The 17,629-nt window shown below is 34.2% G+C and overlaps 2 protein-coding genes across 5 annotated transcripts in view; both read left to right on the top strand.

Annotated features, from left to right (window-relative positions):
* Positions 1-258: 258 nt before the first annotated feature.
* LOC134263201 (histone-lysine N-methyltransferase SETD1-like) lies at positions 259-12,050 on the top strand. Its single transcript, XM_062745508.1, has 16 exons — positions 259-460; positions 578-702; positions 2,353-2,448; positions 2,952-3,122; positions 3,276-3,375; positions 3,804-5,851; positions 6,126-6,347; positions 6,473-6,554; positions 6,714-6,785; positions 7,043-7,247; positions 7,500-7,580; positions 7,859-8,781; positions 8,924-9,027; positions 9,395-9,502; positions 10,040-10,297; positions 10,671-12,050. The coding sequence occupies exons 2-16, from the start codon at positions 601-603 to the stop codon at positions 10,842-10,844; spliced, it is 4,746 nt and encodes a 1,581-aa protein (XP_062601492.1). The 5' UTR covers positions 259-460; positions 578-600; the 3' UTR covers positions 10,845-12,050.
* Positions 12,051-16,619: 4,569 nt separating this feature from the next.
* Positions 16,620-17,629, top strand: part of LOC134263203 (ubiquitin carboxyl-terminal hydrolase 32-like) — a 51,243-nt gene continuing 50,233 nt past the window's right edge. For 2 of the 4 annotated variants that reach the window (XM_062745515.1, XM_062745511.1), the window contains exon 1: positions 16,621-16,867. In XM_062745515.1, the coding sequence (XP_062601499.1) occupies positions 16,810-16,867 (58 nt within the window). In that variant the 5' untranslated portion in view covers positions 16,621-16,809. Of the gene's footprint in view, positions 16,868-17,629 lie in introns of all 4 variants that reach the window. The other 2 variants (XM_062745513.1, XM_062745514.1) reach the window with 2 other exon arrangements.

Here is a 17,629-nt window from a genome sequence, read left to right as displayed (position 1 = left end):
TTTTGATTGGTTGAGTTTGAAGGGGTTTTCCAAAAACTTAACCAATGAAAAGTTGTCTAACATAGGCTGGGATTTCGACTGAAATCATTTATTTTATTCCTTTAATCACTATTGAATAATACTTTTCAACATTTTTACATTTTTCTACTTTCAATCTTCATTTTTTATTCTATTGAGATTCAAAATATTTCAACATATTTTGTTCGAAAATATGCACAATACCTAAAACCCTAGCTTAGCATTACGCGAAGAGAGCATTCTGGGATAGCTAAGATTTCTGAAAAGATGTAACTGAAAGATCTTCACTAAATTGTCTCTGCGGGCGGAAGAAATGATTGATAACGCGCGATTTTAAGTTTGAATGACTTAGCTATGTTTTATTTACATAAGACAATTGTTAAGTTTTTGCAAACTTATATCAGGCACCCAAAAACTGGATTATACTTTTACCCTTTATACTGTGAGATTATTTGCCATCATTTTTACTGTTTACATTTTTGTTGGGTACAATTTTTTCAGGATCTGAACTCTAGCCATCGTTTGTTTCATTATTACCATCTTCTTCTTTCTTTTTCAGGTTTGTAACATAAAAAGCTGACAATGGAAGCAGATAAGAAGAGGCGTAATTACAAGTTGTTGGTTGATCCTATGCTGAGAGGAGGATCCACTAAGATCTACAGATTTGAGGGCGTTGATCCAACGGTGAGATGGCGTGGAGGATCATATAATTCTTTTGAGACAAACATCTGCCAAAAATGATGAAATTTGAGTGGTGTGGCTGTTACTTGCTCATTTTTGGTCTTTCAGTGTTCTATGCCAGAATGAGTTAGTTCCCTTTAATGGGATAATAGGTCATTACAATAGATAGTTTTTGCATGAAATATTTCTACTACAAGTTACTTTCCTTATCTGGGATATTGGAGGTCCAAGTTGCGAATTTTCCTCTTTCAGCAATCAATATTTTAAACTTGTATGGCAGAAATTTAAGGGTAAAGATCATTAAAATACTAAAATTATGAAATATCTTCACCTGCCCAGTATGACAAATTGATACTGGTTAATTAATGAAGAAATTTGGGCTTGTGTACCTACAATGTGGTGACCAATGAAAAATAACTATTTCCATTTCAATCAGTATAAACACCACATCAGGGGTCAACAAGCCCAATTTCGCTCATTCAGCCAATGAAGCTTGCTTTACTGGCCAACTGGGTGAAGATAACATATTTTTCTACAAATATATTTTACCAAATGTTTTCTTTAAATCATAATTTTAGCATTTTAAAGATTTTTGCCCTTATGTATCTGACACAAATTGCTCAAAGAGGAAAATTCATTGATTTGGTCTCCAAGATTTCAGCCAAGGGAATTATTTTGAAGGGGAGAATGTCATATGGAAACTATCTCTACAGGATACTTTTCTTCAGGGCATCCTAACTTGTATCTTTTATAGACAAATTTCACATTCCTAAGAGTTATCTCCCGTCGGCGTAACGCTAATTTTTTCCACTTTTTCCTTTGCAAGTTACCTGTTAATATTTTTATCCTCAAACGTTATCGGACAATTTCGATCTGTATCTGTATTGCCAGAGTATGGGGGCAACATGAAAAACATAATGAACATATTCATACAGATCTTATTTTTAAGATACTGACCCATAAATTTGGTATTAAAGGTTGTAGAAGAAAACAGTGCCTTATGCCTGTTGACCCCGGATTGACCCCGGAAAGGGGGATGACTTCTGTAAATGCAAAAGTCATCTATTAAAGATTGCACATTATAGAGATTGTTGGATATTAATCACAGTCTTTTTTTTAATTGAGTTATTGCCCTTTTTATGCATAAAGTGAGGAGTGACCTAGTATCACATCAAAATATTTTTGTCAGTTTGATACACTGTCCAAAATCTCTATTTTCAGTTTGGTTCATTTTACATGGGGATAATTTGCTGTGACTTATATCCAATTAGTCAAGTTGTGTCATGAAAGTTAAGAAAAATAAAATACCTATCATGTGTCCTCCAGATTTTAAAGAAGAAACAATTGACAAGCAATTTAAATACAGATATATGTTAGAGGCTCAGATGAACTGTATATAAACAGTACTTTAAATCACTTTTTATTCACAAGAACTTTACTTTCATGTAATAATTACACCAGAGTATGATTGCAAAAATGTCATTCTCATATTTATTAGCCTTCGTTAAGATACTTTAGAACAATAACCACAATTAGTGAAAATTTTATCTTACTAGGGAAGAGTTAATGACTCTCTCTTGAAAATAAGATGTCACGAAAATTTAGTGATCTACAGTGAAGAGAGTAAATTTATGGTAAAACTGTGTTTTGTAGGATAATAGACTGGTACATGTCAGAGACCCAAGATCCCGACTACAGAGGTTATGGAGTCAAAGAATGCCTGCAGATTTACCTGTGCCTAGATTTAAGGTATATGCTGAGATGATCTTTTTTGACACACATATTCTCTACAAAAATAAGACCTGTGCAGTTTTAATTTGCTCCATACTTCAGTGTTAAAGGATTAATGTAATTTACTTCAGAAAAGGTTTTTTTTTTGTAACATGGCAGCTGAATTCTTCAGCATGGTTTTAATTTAAGAATACTACCAGAAGTAACTGTTCAATAAGTTTTCTAATTAGGGATTAAAAGTACCTCTGGGATGGTTATAGTGCTTTCTCCATAATTCATTTCAAGTATGTTGGCAGACAATTGCAGTAAATATTCTCTCGTACATTTACATGTACGTAATTGACTTGAATTTAAACTAACAGGGAAAGTTGATCACTGCCAGTTGTGCTGTTTGTCAAATTGCATTCTCACTTATCAGAGTTCAATATGCAGTGGCAGTGCATAATATTACATACAATTTTAAATGGATTAAAATCTTGATTTTTTCATAAAAATAATTTTTCTGGGGTTTTATTTTTCAGTATGACAACTACTATGTTGGTGAACCCCCACCAAATGAGGTGACATTTACAAACTTAAATGACAACATCAGCAAGGATTTCTTAGAAAACATGGTCAAACAGTTTGGGTTGCTGGAGGAAGTCAAGATTTACTATAATCCAAAGAACAAGAAGCACATGGGCATAGGAAAGGTAAACTGAACTGAAAACTAAACTGCTGAAAGTTGGATAATTGGCAAGAAAAGTATTTTGTCTCGGATCATTACTTTAAAGGAGAATCCTGCATCTATTCTCACATATGTGTTTGAAAATAATTGGTTTTATTGATTGTGTTGATTATTTTAGGTGATATTTATGTCAGCAAAGTCAGCTAAGATATGTGCAGACAAATTGAACCAGACCTCCAAAATGGGAAACATCATGAGTGTTTATGTTGACTCTGGTGGTATGTAACTTAGCTTTGTTTTCCCATGTAATGTGCTGAACTGTTTGTATGACAACTGTGTATTCATATGCCCCTGTGTGAATGCTGTATGTACTTTTTATCAACAAGTTTAATGTTGTTTTTTTTTGGCGCAAATGTTAGTGCACCAATTCTTTATCGCTCTAAAATTTCGATAAAGTGTATAAAAGAGCAAAATTATGACAGTGTCCTAGAAATCATCAAAATTGAAGTCTTGTTGCAGAGGTGGTTAATTAGATATTCATGTGCCTTGTAAAAGGACCTTTACTTTAGTTAAATGAACTGGAACATCAGTTTAATGCATGTACTGGTATAATTATTTTTATAGAAGTTTAAAGAACAATGTCCTGATAGAGAATGTACAGTATATAATGAAACGCTGTTTCTAACAATAGATTTGATTTTTACAGGAAAAGAGAGGCAGAGAATCATTGAGGATATGCTGTCTGATCAGCCTAAGGTGACCGTGCCCCCTGTACCTGCTCCAGTGGCTCAGAACACGGACCCCAGAAATCGACGATTGTCGTCATCAATGTCTGGAAACTCGAGCTTTGAGGCAAGATTCGAGCAGGAGGCATACGATCCAGAAATAGAATTCCAAAACCAACGAAAACCAGAAAATCTGAACTTTCATGGAGGAGAGAATATGAGCCATCACAGTGCAGATACTGGCTATGTGTCAGGGACCCCCATGTCTGCGTTTTCTCAGGGTAGCTTTACGCACAACCAAGATACAAACAAAGGTTCATTTGACATTACAAATACAGGATTGACTCCCGGTTTGACCCCAGCTATGACCCCAAACATGGCCGGAAGCAACTTTCAGTTTCCCCCTCCACCAAACCAGTTCAATCAAGGAAATAACAGGTTCAACAATCAACCTAATGACATTGGGGGAGGATTTGGAAACCAAGGGAATAACAACAGCTATGACAATTACGGAAATCGGGGTGGGAGAGGTTTCCGTGGACAGGATAATTTCAATCAGCAGAAAGATTTATATAATGATCCTAACAAAATAGACTTTTCTAAACCTCCCCCTAATTTTAATTCAAACAACATGCCTCATCATGCTCAACAGAATGATAGAAATTTCCACAGGCAGGATTCTGGAAGGTACCATGATCGACACAACTACAGGAATCGCGACAGGAGAGATAGTCGGGACGGGCATGGGTACGACAGAATGGACAGAGGTGGGCGTGGCGGTCGCGACTGGAGGAAAGATAGAAACGACCGTGGGCATGATCATCGGGATTTCAGGGATAACCGGTATGAAGGCCGAAATCGGGATTATGATAATTCGTACAACAGACGTGATCGACACGGAAATAGGAGAGATGATAGGGACAGGGATTTCAACCATGATAAAATGGACAGGAATTATGATAATCGTAATAACAGAATGCATGAGAACAGAATGTTTGACAACAGGAACAGTTTTGATTACGACAATAGGGATCCGAGGGGATTTGATAGGGATATTGGCATGAAGCCAAGGGGGGATAGCTTCAGGAGGGACAGCATTGAGAAGGAGCAACCCCCACCCCCAAGGCCCCAAACTCCACCCATGCCCCCAGAACCAGCAACAACGACAGAGGAGGAACCCAGGCCGCAGAGTTTGGAATCCCGTATTCAGAGTCTTCTACAGAATGTTGGAGGGATCTCAGATGGCTTTAGTGGAAGTCCATCAGACGAGTCAACCAATGATTCGCGGAAGAAAGAACAGACTCCTCCCACTGGGAGGTACAACAATAAACATGCTGATATATCAGACAGGATACCCAAAACACCACAGGAAAACTGTGTCGATGCTCAAAAACCTAGAACCCCTTTTGACTATGGGCAAGAATATACGCCAGTTTCTCATGAAGGGGAGAGAATAGATAGAAAATTAACTCATAATTTGGATTTCCGGGAAGGCGGTTCTCAGCTCAATGGTAGTGCTTTAACAAACTTTACTCCTGAAACCATTCCAGTGGCTCCATCTGGGAACAGTGAGGAGATAACCCAGGATGACGACGAAATGAGCATTTCTTCAGGAAACAGCGATGACCAAAACATTGAAGTCAATCCCATAATTCCAGAGGGAGTAGTCCCCGACGCGGCCAACAGTGCGAACTTTGTGGCCAATCCTTGGCAAATGCAGAACATGGGCATGAACTATGGGGCCACTTTCACAAACTACAACTTCATGGGTGCCAATAATATGCAGGTGTACAACCAGAATTTTTACAATCAGTATAACAATGACATGATGAATCAGTCTCCCATGATAGGGCAGACTAAAGCTGAGAGTGAAGCCATGGAGAAGCAGTTCATTGATGTGTTAGAGGGATTTGTGAAGGAACTCAAATCTGTCATGCAAAAGGACATGTGTAAGAAAATGGTGGAAAACTCGGCCTTTAAGTCCTTTGATGGCTGGTGGTCAGATGAATCCAATAAATACAAAGAAGTGGTATGTATTGTATATGTATAATCTTTTTTTATCTTCCATGTACTGGTATTTAATTCATAACAATCCTTTCAACATTCTCATGAAATTTGATTGAAAGTAGAAATGTATTGCTTTATAAGACTAGATTGTTCAGATCTGAGAAAATGATGTAGTAGACAATAATGTTCATAATGCTTTATCCTTGTGTGTAAAATTGTAAATAGATGAGTTTTCAATAAAGAAAAAATTTGATGATTTAAAGCTGGTCATAAATTGTGTTTTCTTCATATTTCAGCAATCAGCTCGTCTCCTTCCTGAGAAGTCATATGACAAACCCTCATCACCACCCAAACCGTCCACTGTCACCGTCGGGAAGAGCGAGGTCACGTCCACTCTGGCCTCCCTGTTTGAACCCCAGCATCCATGGTCAAGAGAGGGGGAGATCAACATGGGAGGATTCATGGGGGGTGGATTTCTTGGTATCAGGGGTGGAATGCCCAGGCTACCTTCTTTTAAGGTATGTATGAATTGCTTTCTTCTTTATCAAATTGTTTAAAAAAAAGAAAGATGAAAAATTGATATTGATACGCAATGAATATGTAGGAGAAAAAATTTCAATTATTATTAATTAAAAATTAACAGAAAAAATATAAACCACCATCACCACCACCAGAAGATGAAGAGAGTAAACAATCTGACAGCAGCAGAATAGAGAAATCCTCAGGTATTAATATGTTTATGTTTGATTACTTGTAAAATATGTGTACTTACACTAGTTCTAAGCAAAAAGTTATGTGACTGCTTTTTTTTTTTTTGGACATATAACATATGAAGGTGGATTTAATGTACATGTAATATTGTTCTTTTCTTTTAAAATGAGTAGTAAAGTCAGAGAAACCATCCAGGATACGCAAACCTATCTACAGCTCAAGTGAGGATGAGGAAGAATCAGAGGGTAAGAAATGACTTTACTAAATGATCCCAAAAAAATTTCCATAAAAAAATGATTTATCAAATAAACAGGAATCTACTTATTAACGAGAATCTCAGACAAGGGATGTAGTTATGACAGTAGAAATACAAGACCAGAGCGAAGATACTGTACATGTTCCTGATGGATAAATTTTTTTCCATATCTTTTGTGATGATATGTGAAAGTGAAACACATGATTGTGTTTATTCAAAATGTTGAAACATTCCTTATAATTGTAGATGAGGAAGAAGACAATGAGGACAAAGACAATGTGGAGAGTAGTGAGGAGGAGGAGGAGAAGGAGAATGTGGACAGCAGTGACGAGGAGGAGTCAGAGGAGGAGGAGGAGGAGGAGGAATCAGAGGAAGAGGAGGAGGAGTCAGAGGAAGAAGAAGAGGAGGAAGAGGAGGAAAAGAAAGAGGAACATGTGGATATTAAGAAAAAGTAATGATTATTAATGTAGTATACTGAATTCTACCTGTGAAAAATTAGTGTACATTACAGATAGACTATTTATGTAGTAAACTAAATTCTACTAGTGAAATTAGTAGTGTATTGTAGATGTACATGTTTACAATGACCGTAAATTAATTTCTAATACTTCATAACTTTTAAATAGTAGAAAAATTATATTTCCTGCTTGAATTGGTTTTCTTTCAATGGGTGCAGATTTCACTTAATCTTGTTGACTTGCAGAGAGGAAGTGGAAGAAAAGAAGAAAGAGAAGGCAGAAAAGAAAGAGGAAATAAAGAAAATATCAGTCGAGGAAGAGGACAGGTATGTTTCATTTCTTGAATAAAAGGATGCTATGAAATGGGTGCAGTTTGCAATTTTTGAATATGTTATGTTGTATGAGGAATTGTGTATTTAATACAACTTGTAAAATTAAAATAGGAAAAAATGAAGCATTCTCTAATACATGTATAATAAAAATACTTTTTCCCTTTTAGAAGGTAAAAAAAAAAGTGATATTTCCAAAATAATTTAAATGACTTAGAATTACATGTAATAATGAAAATGGCAAAAATTAAAGCTGAATTTCTATATTTTGTTAGTGATGAGAAAGTTGATGTTGAGGAAGAGGATGAAGAAGAAGAGAAGGAGAAAGCCCCAGAATCACCCAAAAAACTGATCTCAAAAGAAGACAAGCAGGTGAATAAACAGGTGAAGAAGGAGGAGGAAGCCATGCCTGTTATTTCAGAGGAGACCGAGGCTTTTGGATTTGAGACATTACTGAAGGCCTCCGAAATTCTCAGCCAGCGAGAACAAGACCAGAAACTGGCTCCTTCAGTTCCACCCATGACTGGGGAAATTAAAGAAGAAGATGCGGATCAGGAGAAAGAGAAGCCAAGTTTCCTGGTGGAACATGACTATGTGCTGCCTCCTCCTACGGCGGATGGCAATGACACAGATGGTACCATGTCGGCAGACGAGGACGAAAATACCACGCCGTACGAAGTGTTCATCGACCACAATTACTGTCTTCCACCCCAGCCTCACCTTCGAGATCTTGTCGAGCAGCAGAAACCTCAAGTGCCAGACATTGTTCAGGAGCTGGCTAAACCCACTCCTGCAACAGCCAAGAAGAAGGAGCCGGCTGTGAAGAAGGAGAGGAAGAGGAAGCAGCCATTGAAGGAATCCACCTCCTTCAATGTCAATGACTTCTTGAATCGGTCTAGAGGCAGCAGAGAACTTATCAATCTTCTGCCTCCTCCCAAACCAATCAAAAAATTCCCTCCAAGGAAGATGGAGGAAGAGAGGTTAGTGTTCTTTGATATGTACAGCAAAGGCATTGATGATGAAGACATCAAGTACATGAAGAAGACATATGAAAATCTTCTGGAGTCCGAAGATCCTATGGGATACTGGGTAAATGACATTTTATGGGTGGATCATCCATGCACCAATATACCAGACCCTGTACCATCCAAAAAGAGGAAGAAGACTGAGATGGAATTCCCCAAACCTCATAAAACAGGTACTTTATTTAGTAAGAAAATACTGGTATTTTTTGTGGTCTGTTGCATGTACATACTGTTTTCATGTCCAGTCAAAAAAAAAGGGTGCTTTAGTTTGTGAGAATCTATATTAATGTACTAATACTGTTTAAATTTTATCAGGATGTGCCAGAACAGAAGGGTATTATAAGCTGACGTCCAAAGACAAGACCTGGCTCAGTAATCCACAGGAACCAGAGGTGACAGAACCACCCGAGGCTGTCAGAGTAAGTGAAATATACACCATACTTATACCTTACCTGAAAAAAAAGAACAAAAATGGAAAAGGTCTAAAACAATTTTGTTGTCATCCATCTAATCATTGTGAGAGTGTGTATGGTTATGAGAAATAAGCCTTTACTGAAATTCTACTGGGTCCAGGGTTTAGGTTCTAGATGCATTAAGAATTCAGTAGACTTTTAAAGATAATCTTTATTCCAGGTTAAAAATGTAAGCACGTCAATAAGCTTAAAGGTTCAGCATGTAAAAACAAAAATTCTGAATATCCACTTGGTCTAGATTTTAGATCCCTGATTGTGATGTTTTTTGTACTTAAACCTAGGCATTGTATCTACATTATGTGTTTATCTGCAGGAAAAGAAGACTCAGAAATCCAGGGAGGCTCGTCACGAGAACAGAAGACTCCAGGTTACCATCGCTGACTCACAGTATTTAGATCTCTTCAAGTTCACTCAGTTTAGGGTATGTATCAATTAATTTATCTGATGAAAAAATGAGTTGTTTGTACACATTGTAGTCATGTTGTAAAATGAAAAAAATGTTTACAGGTAGTTGCTTGTAATATGAAGGTAAAAAAAAAAATTAGCATAAGAATGAAATATACCAAGGAGATTGAAAGATTATGAATCTGGATGTTTATACATATATGTATCTGTAATTTTTTTTTACTCTGAATTTTATGGCTTATTTACATGTATATATGTTATATGTATCTGATGGCTTATTCGTTTTACTTCAATTTTTTTTGGTTGATTTACAATATTGACATGTTGAGTACATGGATGAAAAATTTTTGCTTTTCATTTTTTTTATAGACTCTTAAAGATTATTTTTTGAGTATGTTATTTTGAAATTATTTTAACCGTGCATGATCATTGTTTTCCTTTATGATGTAATCTTTTTATTTAGCTATTTGATTTGATTTTTGAAATTAATAGGTACTTAATCTTGAATATTTTGTCAGTATCAATGTATAATATGGAATCTTTTTTTAAATAGTTGAGAAAGAAACAGTTGAAGTTTGCTCGCAGCGGCATTCATGACTGGGGCTTGTTTGCATTGGAGCCTATAGCAGCCGATGAGATGGTGATAGAATACGTAGGAGAGAGTCTCCGTCAGTCCCTGGCCGACCTGCGGGAGAAGAAGTACGAAGCGGAGGGGTGCGGTAGTAGTTACCTGTTTAGGGTAGACACAGAGACCATCATAGATGCCACAAAGTGTGGTAACCTGGCCCGCTTCATCAACCATTGCTGTAATGTAAGTACTGTCAGATGAGAGTTACTGAAGTAAAACTTGATAATTAAGAAGTCACTGAGACCAATTTAGATTAAATAAGAAAATCAGTGTTTTTCACTTTTATATAAAGACATTGTGCTATTTTCTTGTTATTTGTCCATATTACATTTATACTGTTCTAACAATTTAAAAAAAAGAAAGAATTTTTGGAATTTTTAAAATAAATTACTTTGAAAAAATCAGGCTATATTTGACAGTACTTGAATTTGGACATGCATCTATATATTACAGAGAGGCATTGTATATTACATGTATATACACTATGACAAATATTGACAAAATGTATAAGGTACAATTTTTCCCCCTTTCTTATGAATGTTTTCTTCTCTTGTAGCCAAATTGTTATGCAAAGATCATCACAGTGGAATCGCAAAAGAAAATTGTGATATACTCAAAGAGAGACATAGACGTCAACGAAGAAATAACATATGATTACAAGTTCCCAATAGAAGACGAAAAGATTCCATGTTTGTGTGGGGCTCCTAATTGCCGTGGCACTCTGAATTAACTGAAGTATGCAAAATACATCGATAATGGGTTGTTTTGATAGTCGAGCGTATTGCTCTGATTTGAATGTTGAATCCAAAAATCTTCTTTCAGTTGGTTAAATTGGCAGGATATACAGAGAGCCCATATTGTACCTAATATGGGAAGTATTTGTTTCCTTTTATGAAATGTGTATGACAGAAAGGGAGGAAACAGCTTTATTTGTATTATAAGAAGAAAGTTGTTACTATTGGCAAGTGTTTGTTGTATACAGAGAGATGGGAGTTAAGAGACTCCATTTTTACGGTCATTTGAGTAATTTTATTCACATGATCTCACTTCAGTATTCTGTTGTATGTTGTCATAGTGATAGCTAACTTGATTTGTCCAAAACTTAAATGATGAATAAATCTTTCAGAAAAATTGTTAAGGTATTGTAATCATTTGTGGGATACTCAGGCTAGCCTCTTTAATTAGGCCAATTGTGAAATGTTGATTGTAATGTGTGGTTCTATGAAAATGAAGGTGGATGTTGAAAGTAGGTGCACTTTTTGATTAGGGACATAATATAAAAATCTAGAAATCCCCATCCATATTGAAGAGTACATCACCAGTACTTGAAAATTGCTTCATAGTACAGGTAATTCTCTTCTATACATGTTAGTCAAAGAAATGTGAAAAACAACTTACATATTGAAATCAAAGTGATTTTTTTTATAATGTATATATAGTGCTAATGCATGTTGTTAAGTATTTAAATGCAAGTCTCAAAGACAAGCTGGGATGATATCATTTTATATGTGTGTGTGTATGCTTTATGCAAGGGGAGGTAATTGTGTGAGAGATGAATTATTGCTTTGCAAGGGAGAATGAAATGTACTCATTATATTATGTGTGCACTTGACTTGGGCAGCTAATTGTGTTTCTTATGCCATTTTAGTAAAGCATCTATTGAATGTAAGAATTAATTAAACTTCACTGCCAAATTACACCATCTGTTAAAGAATTGTATAAATTTTGAGCAAGCAAAACATTGGGAAAATTGTACATTGAAAGACTTTGCATGTATTTCATTAAGTTTTTGTTTTGTTCATGTTCAAAATTGTTGCAGTTTTGAAAATTTATTTTTGAAAGCATTTATCCTGCTTTTGGTTTTAATTAATTCTTAGTGTGTTTTAAAAAATGAAAGAAACAAGCCTTAATATTTATTTATTGTAATGTGGGAACATGCTTGTTTGATTTCATAATGAATATGAAATCAACAAATTGAAAGTGTTGTTACAAGTTTGCATTTTTTAAATAACTTCTTTTTCTGATAGCATTTTTTTTTCAATAACGATTCTTTTTCGCGGAATGGTACATAATAAAAGTTACCTCCCTTGTCTATATCCGTTTATCTATACCATAGCTACATGTAAACGATATTGATAATCAGTGTTATGACTTTATTTCACGAACAACGGGGTAGGTTTAAATAAAATAATTAGATTTGATATAAAAAAAAAAATTGACGATTAGGCCATATAAAATTAATCTTTAGATTCTCATCCCCGCCCGCCCCTCTCAAAATGTCCCGCCCCGATGTTTTTTATTTTGATTTTGGGGTATTTTCATGTATTATTCAGTAAGAATTTGGTTCAAAGTTTAAGAGTTATCTCCCGTCTGTATTAAAAGTCGCGTGTCGCTATTTATAGCAAAAACGCCATGTGAAGAATGGAGAAAAATCGGCAATAAAAGCAGTTTAAATGTGTAATATATTTGTCAATAGAGAAGGCAGAGAAGAAAAAATAGCATAAACACATATAGATACCATCACTGGCAGGAGCAAGTATGTAGAGAGATTGTAACTAAGTAAAAATAGACGACTAAAATGACACCTGGTCTAGTTACATATAACGATCTCCAGCTGTGTGACTTTGCTTTGAAATAAAAAAAAATCTACAACATCGTAGACAGACTTAAGAGAAGGCCTAGATTTTTCAGTTGAATAATTATTAGAACATTTATATAGATTTTGCAAAATAATAATTTATTGGTATCCCTACCTCATTTTGTTCAGGGTGTGCCGTATAATGTGTACTTGATAATTTGTTAATTAACAATAAATATTTAATTTTTAAAGCAAAAATTTTCTTTAAATATTTAAAAGAATATGAAAAGAATTAAATCTATTCATATTTGCATTAAGGTAATGAAAAAAAATGTGTACGGGGCGTCCATTGTTTTGTTGATACTTAGGCCTATATATAAATTAACAATTATAAAAAATAAAAAATAAAATCCGCCCACCCGCCCCAATTTTTTAGCAAATTAGGATGAGAATCTAAAGATTAATTTTACCTGGCCTTAATTAAAACAAGTGCAGTTATCAAAAGTCCTTGACTCTTAACATCAAATGTCTTTCCTATATGCTATTATAATGAGTGCATGTACACCCTAAGATCTTCGATACAACTCAACGAAAAAGCACTGGACGGTAATAAATGTGTTACTGTTGGAAAAGGTCGACGAAATATCCTTCCACATCTTCAGTAAGTTCTATAGTTATTTGAATGATTTTTTAAAAAAAAAAATATGTCGATGAAAACTCATATGCATGCATGATAATGCAGTAACAAATACACGTGGTAACATTAGTTACGCACGGATAATCAAAACCCATGACCCACGTGTTTTGATTGATGAAATTTAAACATGTAGGAGCGTTGGCTATTAAAACAGCTTGTTTAGCAAATACGGGTTATTATCTGCTGATCTGAATTTATGTTAAGCGTGATAATTAAATTAATTGAATGACGAGTATTACTCGTAATTACCGGTCAAAATGACCATGTACTTCGCGTACATGTATGTAGCCCTATCGTTGTCTGTTCTCAAATTTCCAAATTAAACCTGAAGATTACTGAAAATTTATTCACTGTTTCTTGAATTCACGGATTTATTAACACCGTGAATATAGCGAATATTAACACCGCGAGTTATTTTCCCCCTGTACAGTACATTGAATTAAATACATGTATTTCCATCAGTTTAGATTTGCAATGAATTATACATAAATGTATACATGTATAAGCAAATTGATATCTACTATCAATTAAGGTTAAAGTTTTAAGTGATTTTAGAAAGAAAAAAAAAATTCAGATTTCATTGTTGCATTTGCATATTCTTAAACATTCATTAGAGATCACCATCTTTTCATATGTAAATATAGTAATGGTTACTTGTGTGAAAAGTACCTTTAGTTACAATTATATAGTGCTTTTATACTTGTACAGTTGGTTGAAGTCTGTTATTCTTTGAAAATGTTCTGTACAGTTTTGTATGTCATCCATGTACAAATGAATTGAATACTATTTTAATAAATGTTAAATGAAATTTTTCATTTTGTGAATTATTGACTCCTGTGTAATACAAGATGTCTTGTGTTCAATCCGAGTGTAAAAATACATGCTTTATGCTAAATTACTTGAAGCATTTGATGAAACCATATGTATTGTACAGTTGAACATGGATATCTGAAACATGACTTGGTATTTGACATAATTTCTGAGATGAGCGAAAGTATAGTAACTGTTCGGTGTTTGCAATTTTGGGGGATAGGTGGAGATGGGTGAAAAGTTTAAAGCAAGCAAGAATAAAGGTTAACTACGAGATATCCTGTCTCTGGATTCTGAAAACAAATTTTTTTCTTGATTGATGTGTGTAAAGTTAAAAAGAAATTGAAAGAAATCAAATATTTGTTATATTTCCATACCTGGAATGGAAAAGGTGAATACATTATAGTGATCAATCGCGTAATTGTAAACAATATAAAATATGAATGGGCAAAAATACAGTGATCAATCGAGTAATTGTAAGCAATATAAAATATGAATGGGCAAAAGTAGACCCTTTTTAACACTATAGGTGGGATCTGATGCCAAGGGAAGAGTAAACAACTGGCCCCTCAATCTTCATTGTGAGGTATTAAATGAATCAATGGATGCACTTGACTCTAGAATTACTGGAGAGTGTAACTGAATTCTGGTCAGATGTGAAGTGAGGGACTCTGATGGTTGCACATTAATAGCTGTAACATTGGGTCTCATATTTTTACTTTTATGCTTCGTATGCTGTAAAAGTTATTTTGGTGCAGTGACCAGGATCAAATGAAAAACCTCAAAAAGTTTTTATCCTTAACATTATTGTCCAAACTGGTTTAAATTTGCCAACGTATGAAATTGTTGGACAACGGTGATTTATGATATATCCAATCAATCATTTTGGTGACTACTTTATGCACTTTAAATCATTTGTCATAAACATCTATGGTTTAAATGTCCATGATTTGGTTGGCTGAACATAGCTTGTCAGAGTTTACAAACACGTCCATAGGTTTTTTTAAAATAAGTTTGAAAATGTGAGATTGTAACATTTTTGTTCCCATTTTCTGCAGGTAATATAGTAATGTTTCGCAAAAAATAAACACCTAAAATATTTAATGCATATAGATGCATGATACGTGTACATTATAGAATAGAAGATTAGAATTGATTTCGCTCGAGAACCAAACTGAACCAAAATTAATCTTATTCAAAATTTTAATACATCAGTATGTAAAACAAAACTGACAAAATAAATGGTTGTTTGCATGAAAAAAAAATTAACGCCCCATGCCAGGCTCGAACCAAAAACTTTTCGATTCCAAGGCACTGCACAGGTAGCCCAACTTACTGAGCTATCACCGCTACACATACACTGATGATTTTAAAAGCACAAAGAAGCACCACATTCACACATTTGGATTTTTTGGGGAAAAGTTTTTACTTTTATGCTTTCTCTCCTTTAAAATTATTCGTTTCTTTGAATTAAAATACACAAAGATAACGTTTCAAAATCATGGAGAGAAGACCCAGAGATAGAAAAATTTTAGAAAAACGTGTTTAAAAATGTACTATTTTGTACCAAATGCCTGATCTGGCCAATTTTTAAGTTATTTTTTAGCAAATCAAAGCGTATGAAAATATTTTCCTTTCCTGTTGCACACGAACCCGATAAATAAAAAAAATGTTAAAATTTCATGTGACATGTCGATAAAATTTTCACTTTTCAATGACAAATTTGAAATGAAGCTTCAAAATTCTGACATTTTGTTGTGTTCAACAGCATTTTGCATATTTAAAGATCAATTGGAAAATCTTGTAATGTAGTTGATTTTTCAAGTGATTCAATGTCAAAACATTGATATATTTTTTGTGGGATCAGGTGCTATGGAGGAGTGAGCATCCCCTGTTGACGGGTCACACCTGCTGATAGTTCCTTTTCATGTTCATGAAATCATTTTTGACAGTGGGTGTGTAAATAATGGCTTAACAATTATATGAAAAAAAGTCTGTCAGCATTTGACTATATGATAGATTGTGTTTGATATAATTAAAGGCCATTGTACATATTGACCACAGAACTCACAAAATGGTTGTTATTGATTCCTTTCAATTCGTTTTGTAATTCAAACATTGTGAGCTAGTGCATGTAGTGTAAAAACAAAAGTGTGTAATCAGATATTGCCGCTAATTTATCTTTTTTTTCAATTTTGTGTTTATTTTAAAATATTATTTCTTCATATAGGCTAAGCCATATTTTTGACATTATTGAGCTTCCATACAAATTGCAAATGTAGGTCAAGAAGTGTTGTTTACATTGAACTTGAATCTCTAGGACAACTTTAATAGAACATCCTTTTGTCTGCTAACACATAAATGATAACTAGGTATGCTTTATGACTGATAAAAATCATAAACACGCATTTAACAAATAATACATAACGATTTTAAAACGACGAAACGTGAAGAGATTCTGTTACAGTCTGACTAGCATAAATCTCGCGAGATGTCATTATCGTCGCGTGATGTAAGATGGACGACAGATTCAGGAACTTCGTAAAAATTTATAAATAATGATGCATAGTTATGATACGTGTTGTGTATATAATTAACTTATAAATCAAAATGGGAGGAAAGGAATCTAAGCTTCAGTACTTTCCTTTCGAGGAGGCATGCAGAAGGAGTAAGTAAAGTGAACCATGTTATTATTATGTCACATAGCATTTTCTCTATGAACCTATCCCCAATATTTCGAAATGTTCGTTCATTCCTTTTGTTATTGATTTTGTTTTATGTGTAATAAATTTAAGTTTAGAAGATGTGGATGACTGAATAATTTAGTAAATGATAATATATGTGTTTACAGAATTACAATACAGTCATGAGTATTTGACTAGGCCTACAGAAGAAGCTCTTATCATGCTTAATTATTATACGTGTTAGATGTGTATTCAAAACAATGTGAATAAATATAAACATGATTCATTAACCAATTAGTCCTTCATGATAACTGTGGTACTACTCTTTTGCAGGGCAAATTAATAACATTTGGCGAAGTTTTTGTTAATACATAATTAAATGACGTATATTTAACAATTGCTTTTACGTCATGTTTCACCAAAGTATATTATTTTGCCCTTCAAAAGTTATCGTGAAATGGTCTATGACAGTAAAACAAAAAGAATAGGAAACAATTGTGAAAATATATGATGTATAGAAATATTGTTGAAACAACTTTTCTCTTGTTGTTTAGACATATACATTTTATAGTGAAGTTTGGAAATTTTTTGTTTTTATTTTTTTTAATATTTACTTTTCTTATGAAATATAGTCAAACTTCATTATAGCAAAGGCAATGGGGCTGAGAAAAAAGTCCAGATAACTGAGGATTAGAGATATTGAGGTTTAAATACCAAATTTAAGAAGTGGTAATAAATTGAGATTT

The sequence above is a fragment of the Saccostrea cucullata genome, unplaced genomic scaffold, assembly GCF_032062105.1.
Source record: "Saccostrea cucullata isolate Sc308-1 unplaced genomic scaffold, CSIRO_AGI_Scuc_v1 ctg331, whole genome shotgun sequence".
In the NCBI taxonomy this organism is placed as follows: Eukaryota; Metazoa; Mollusca; class Bivalvia; order Ostreida; family Ostreidae; genus Saccostrea; species Saccostrea cuccullata.
Note: the sequence above shows the minus strand (reverse complement) of the source record. Positions and strands in the feature narration are given on the sequence as shown.

Coding starts and splice junctions, on each gene's coding strand:
- LOC134263201 (XM_062745508.1), top strand. CDS start 601: ATGGAAGCAGATAAGAAGAGGCGTAATTACAAGTTGTTGGTTGATCCT. Junction 6,786..7,042: donor GGATGAGGAAGAATCAGAGG/GTAAGAAATGAC, acceptor TTATAATTGTAG/ATGAGGAAGAAGACAATGAG. Junction 7,248..7,499: donor CATGTGGATATTAAGAAAAA/GTAATGATTATT, acceptor GTTGACTTGCAG/AGAGGAAGTGGAAGAAAAGA.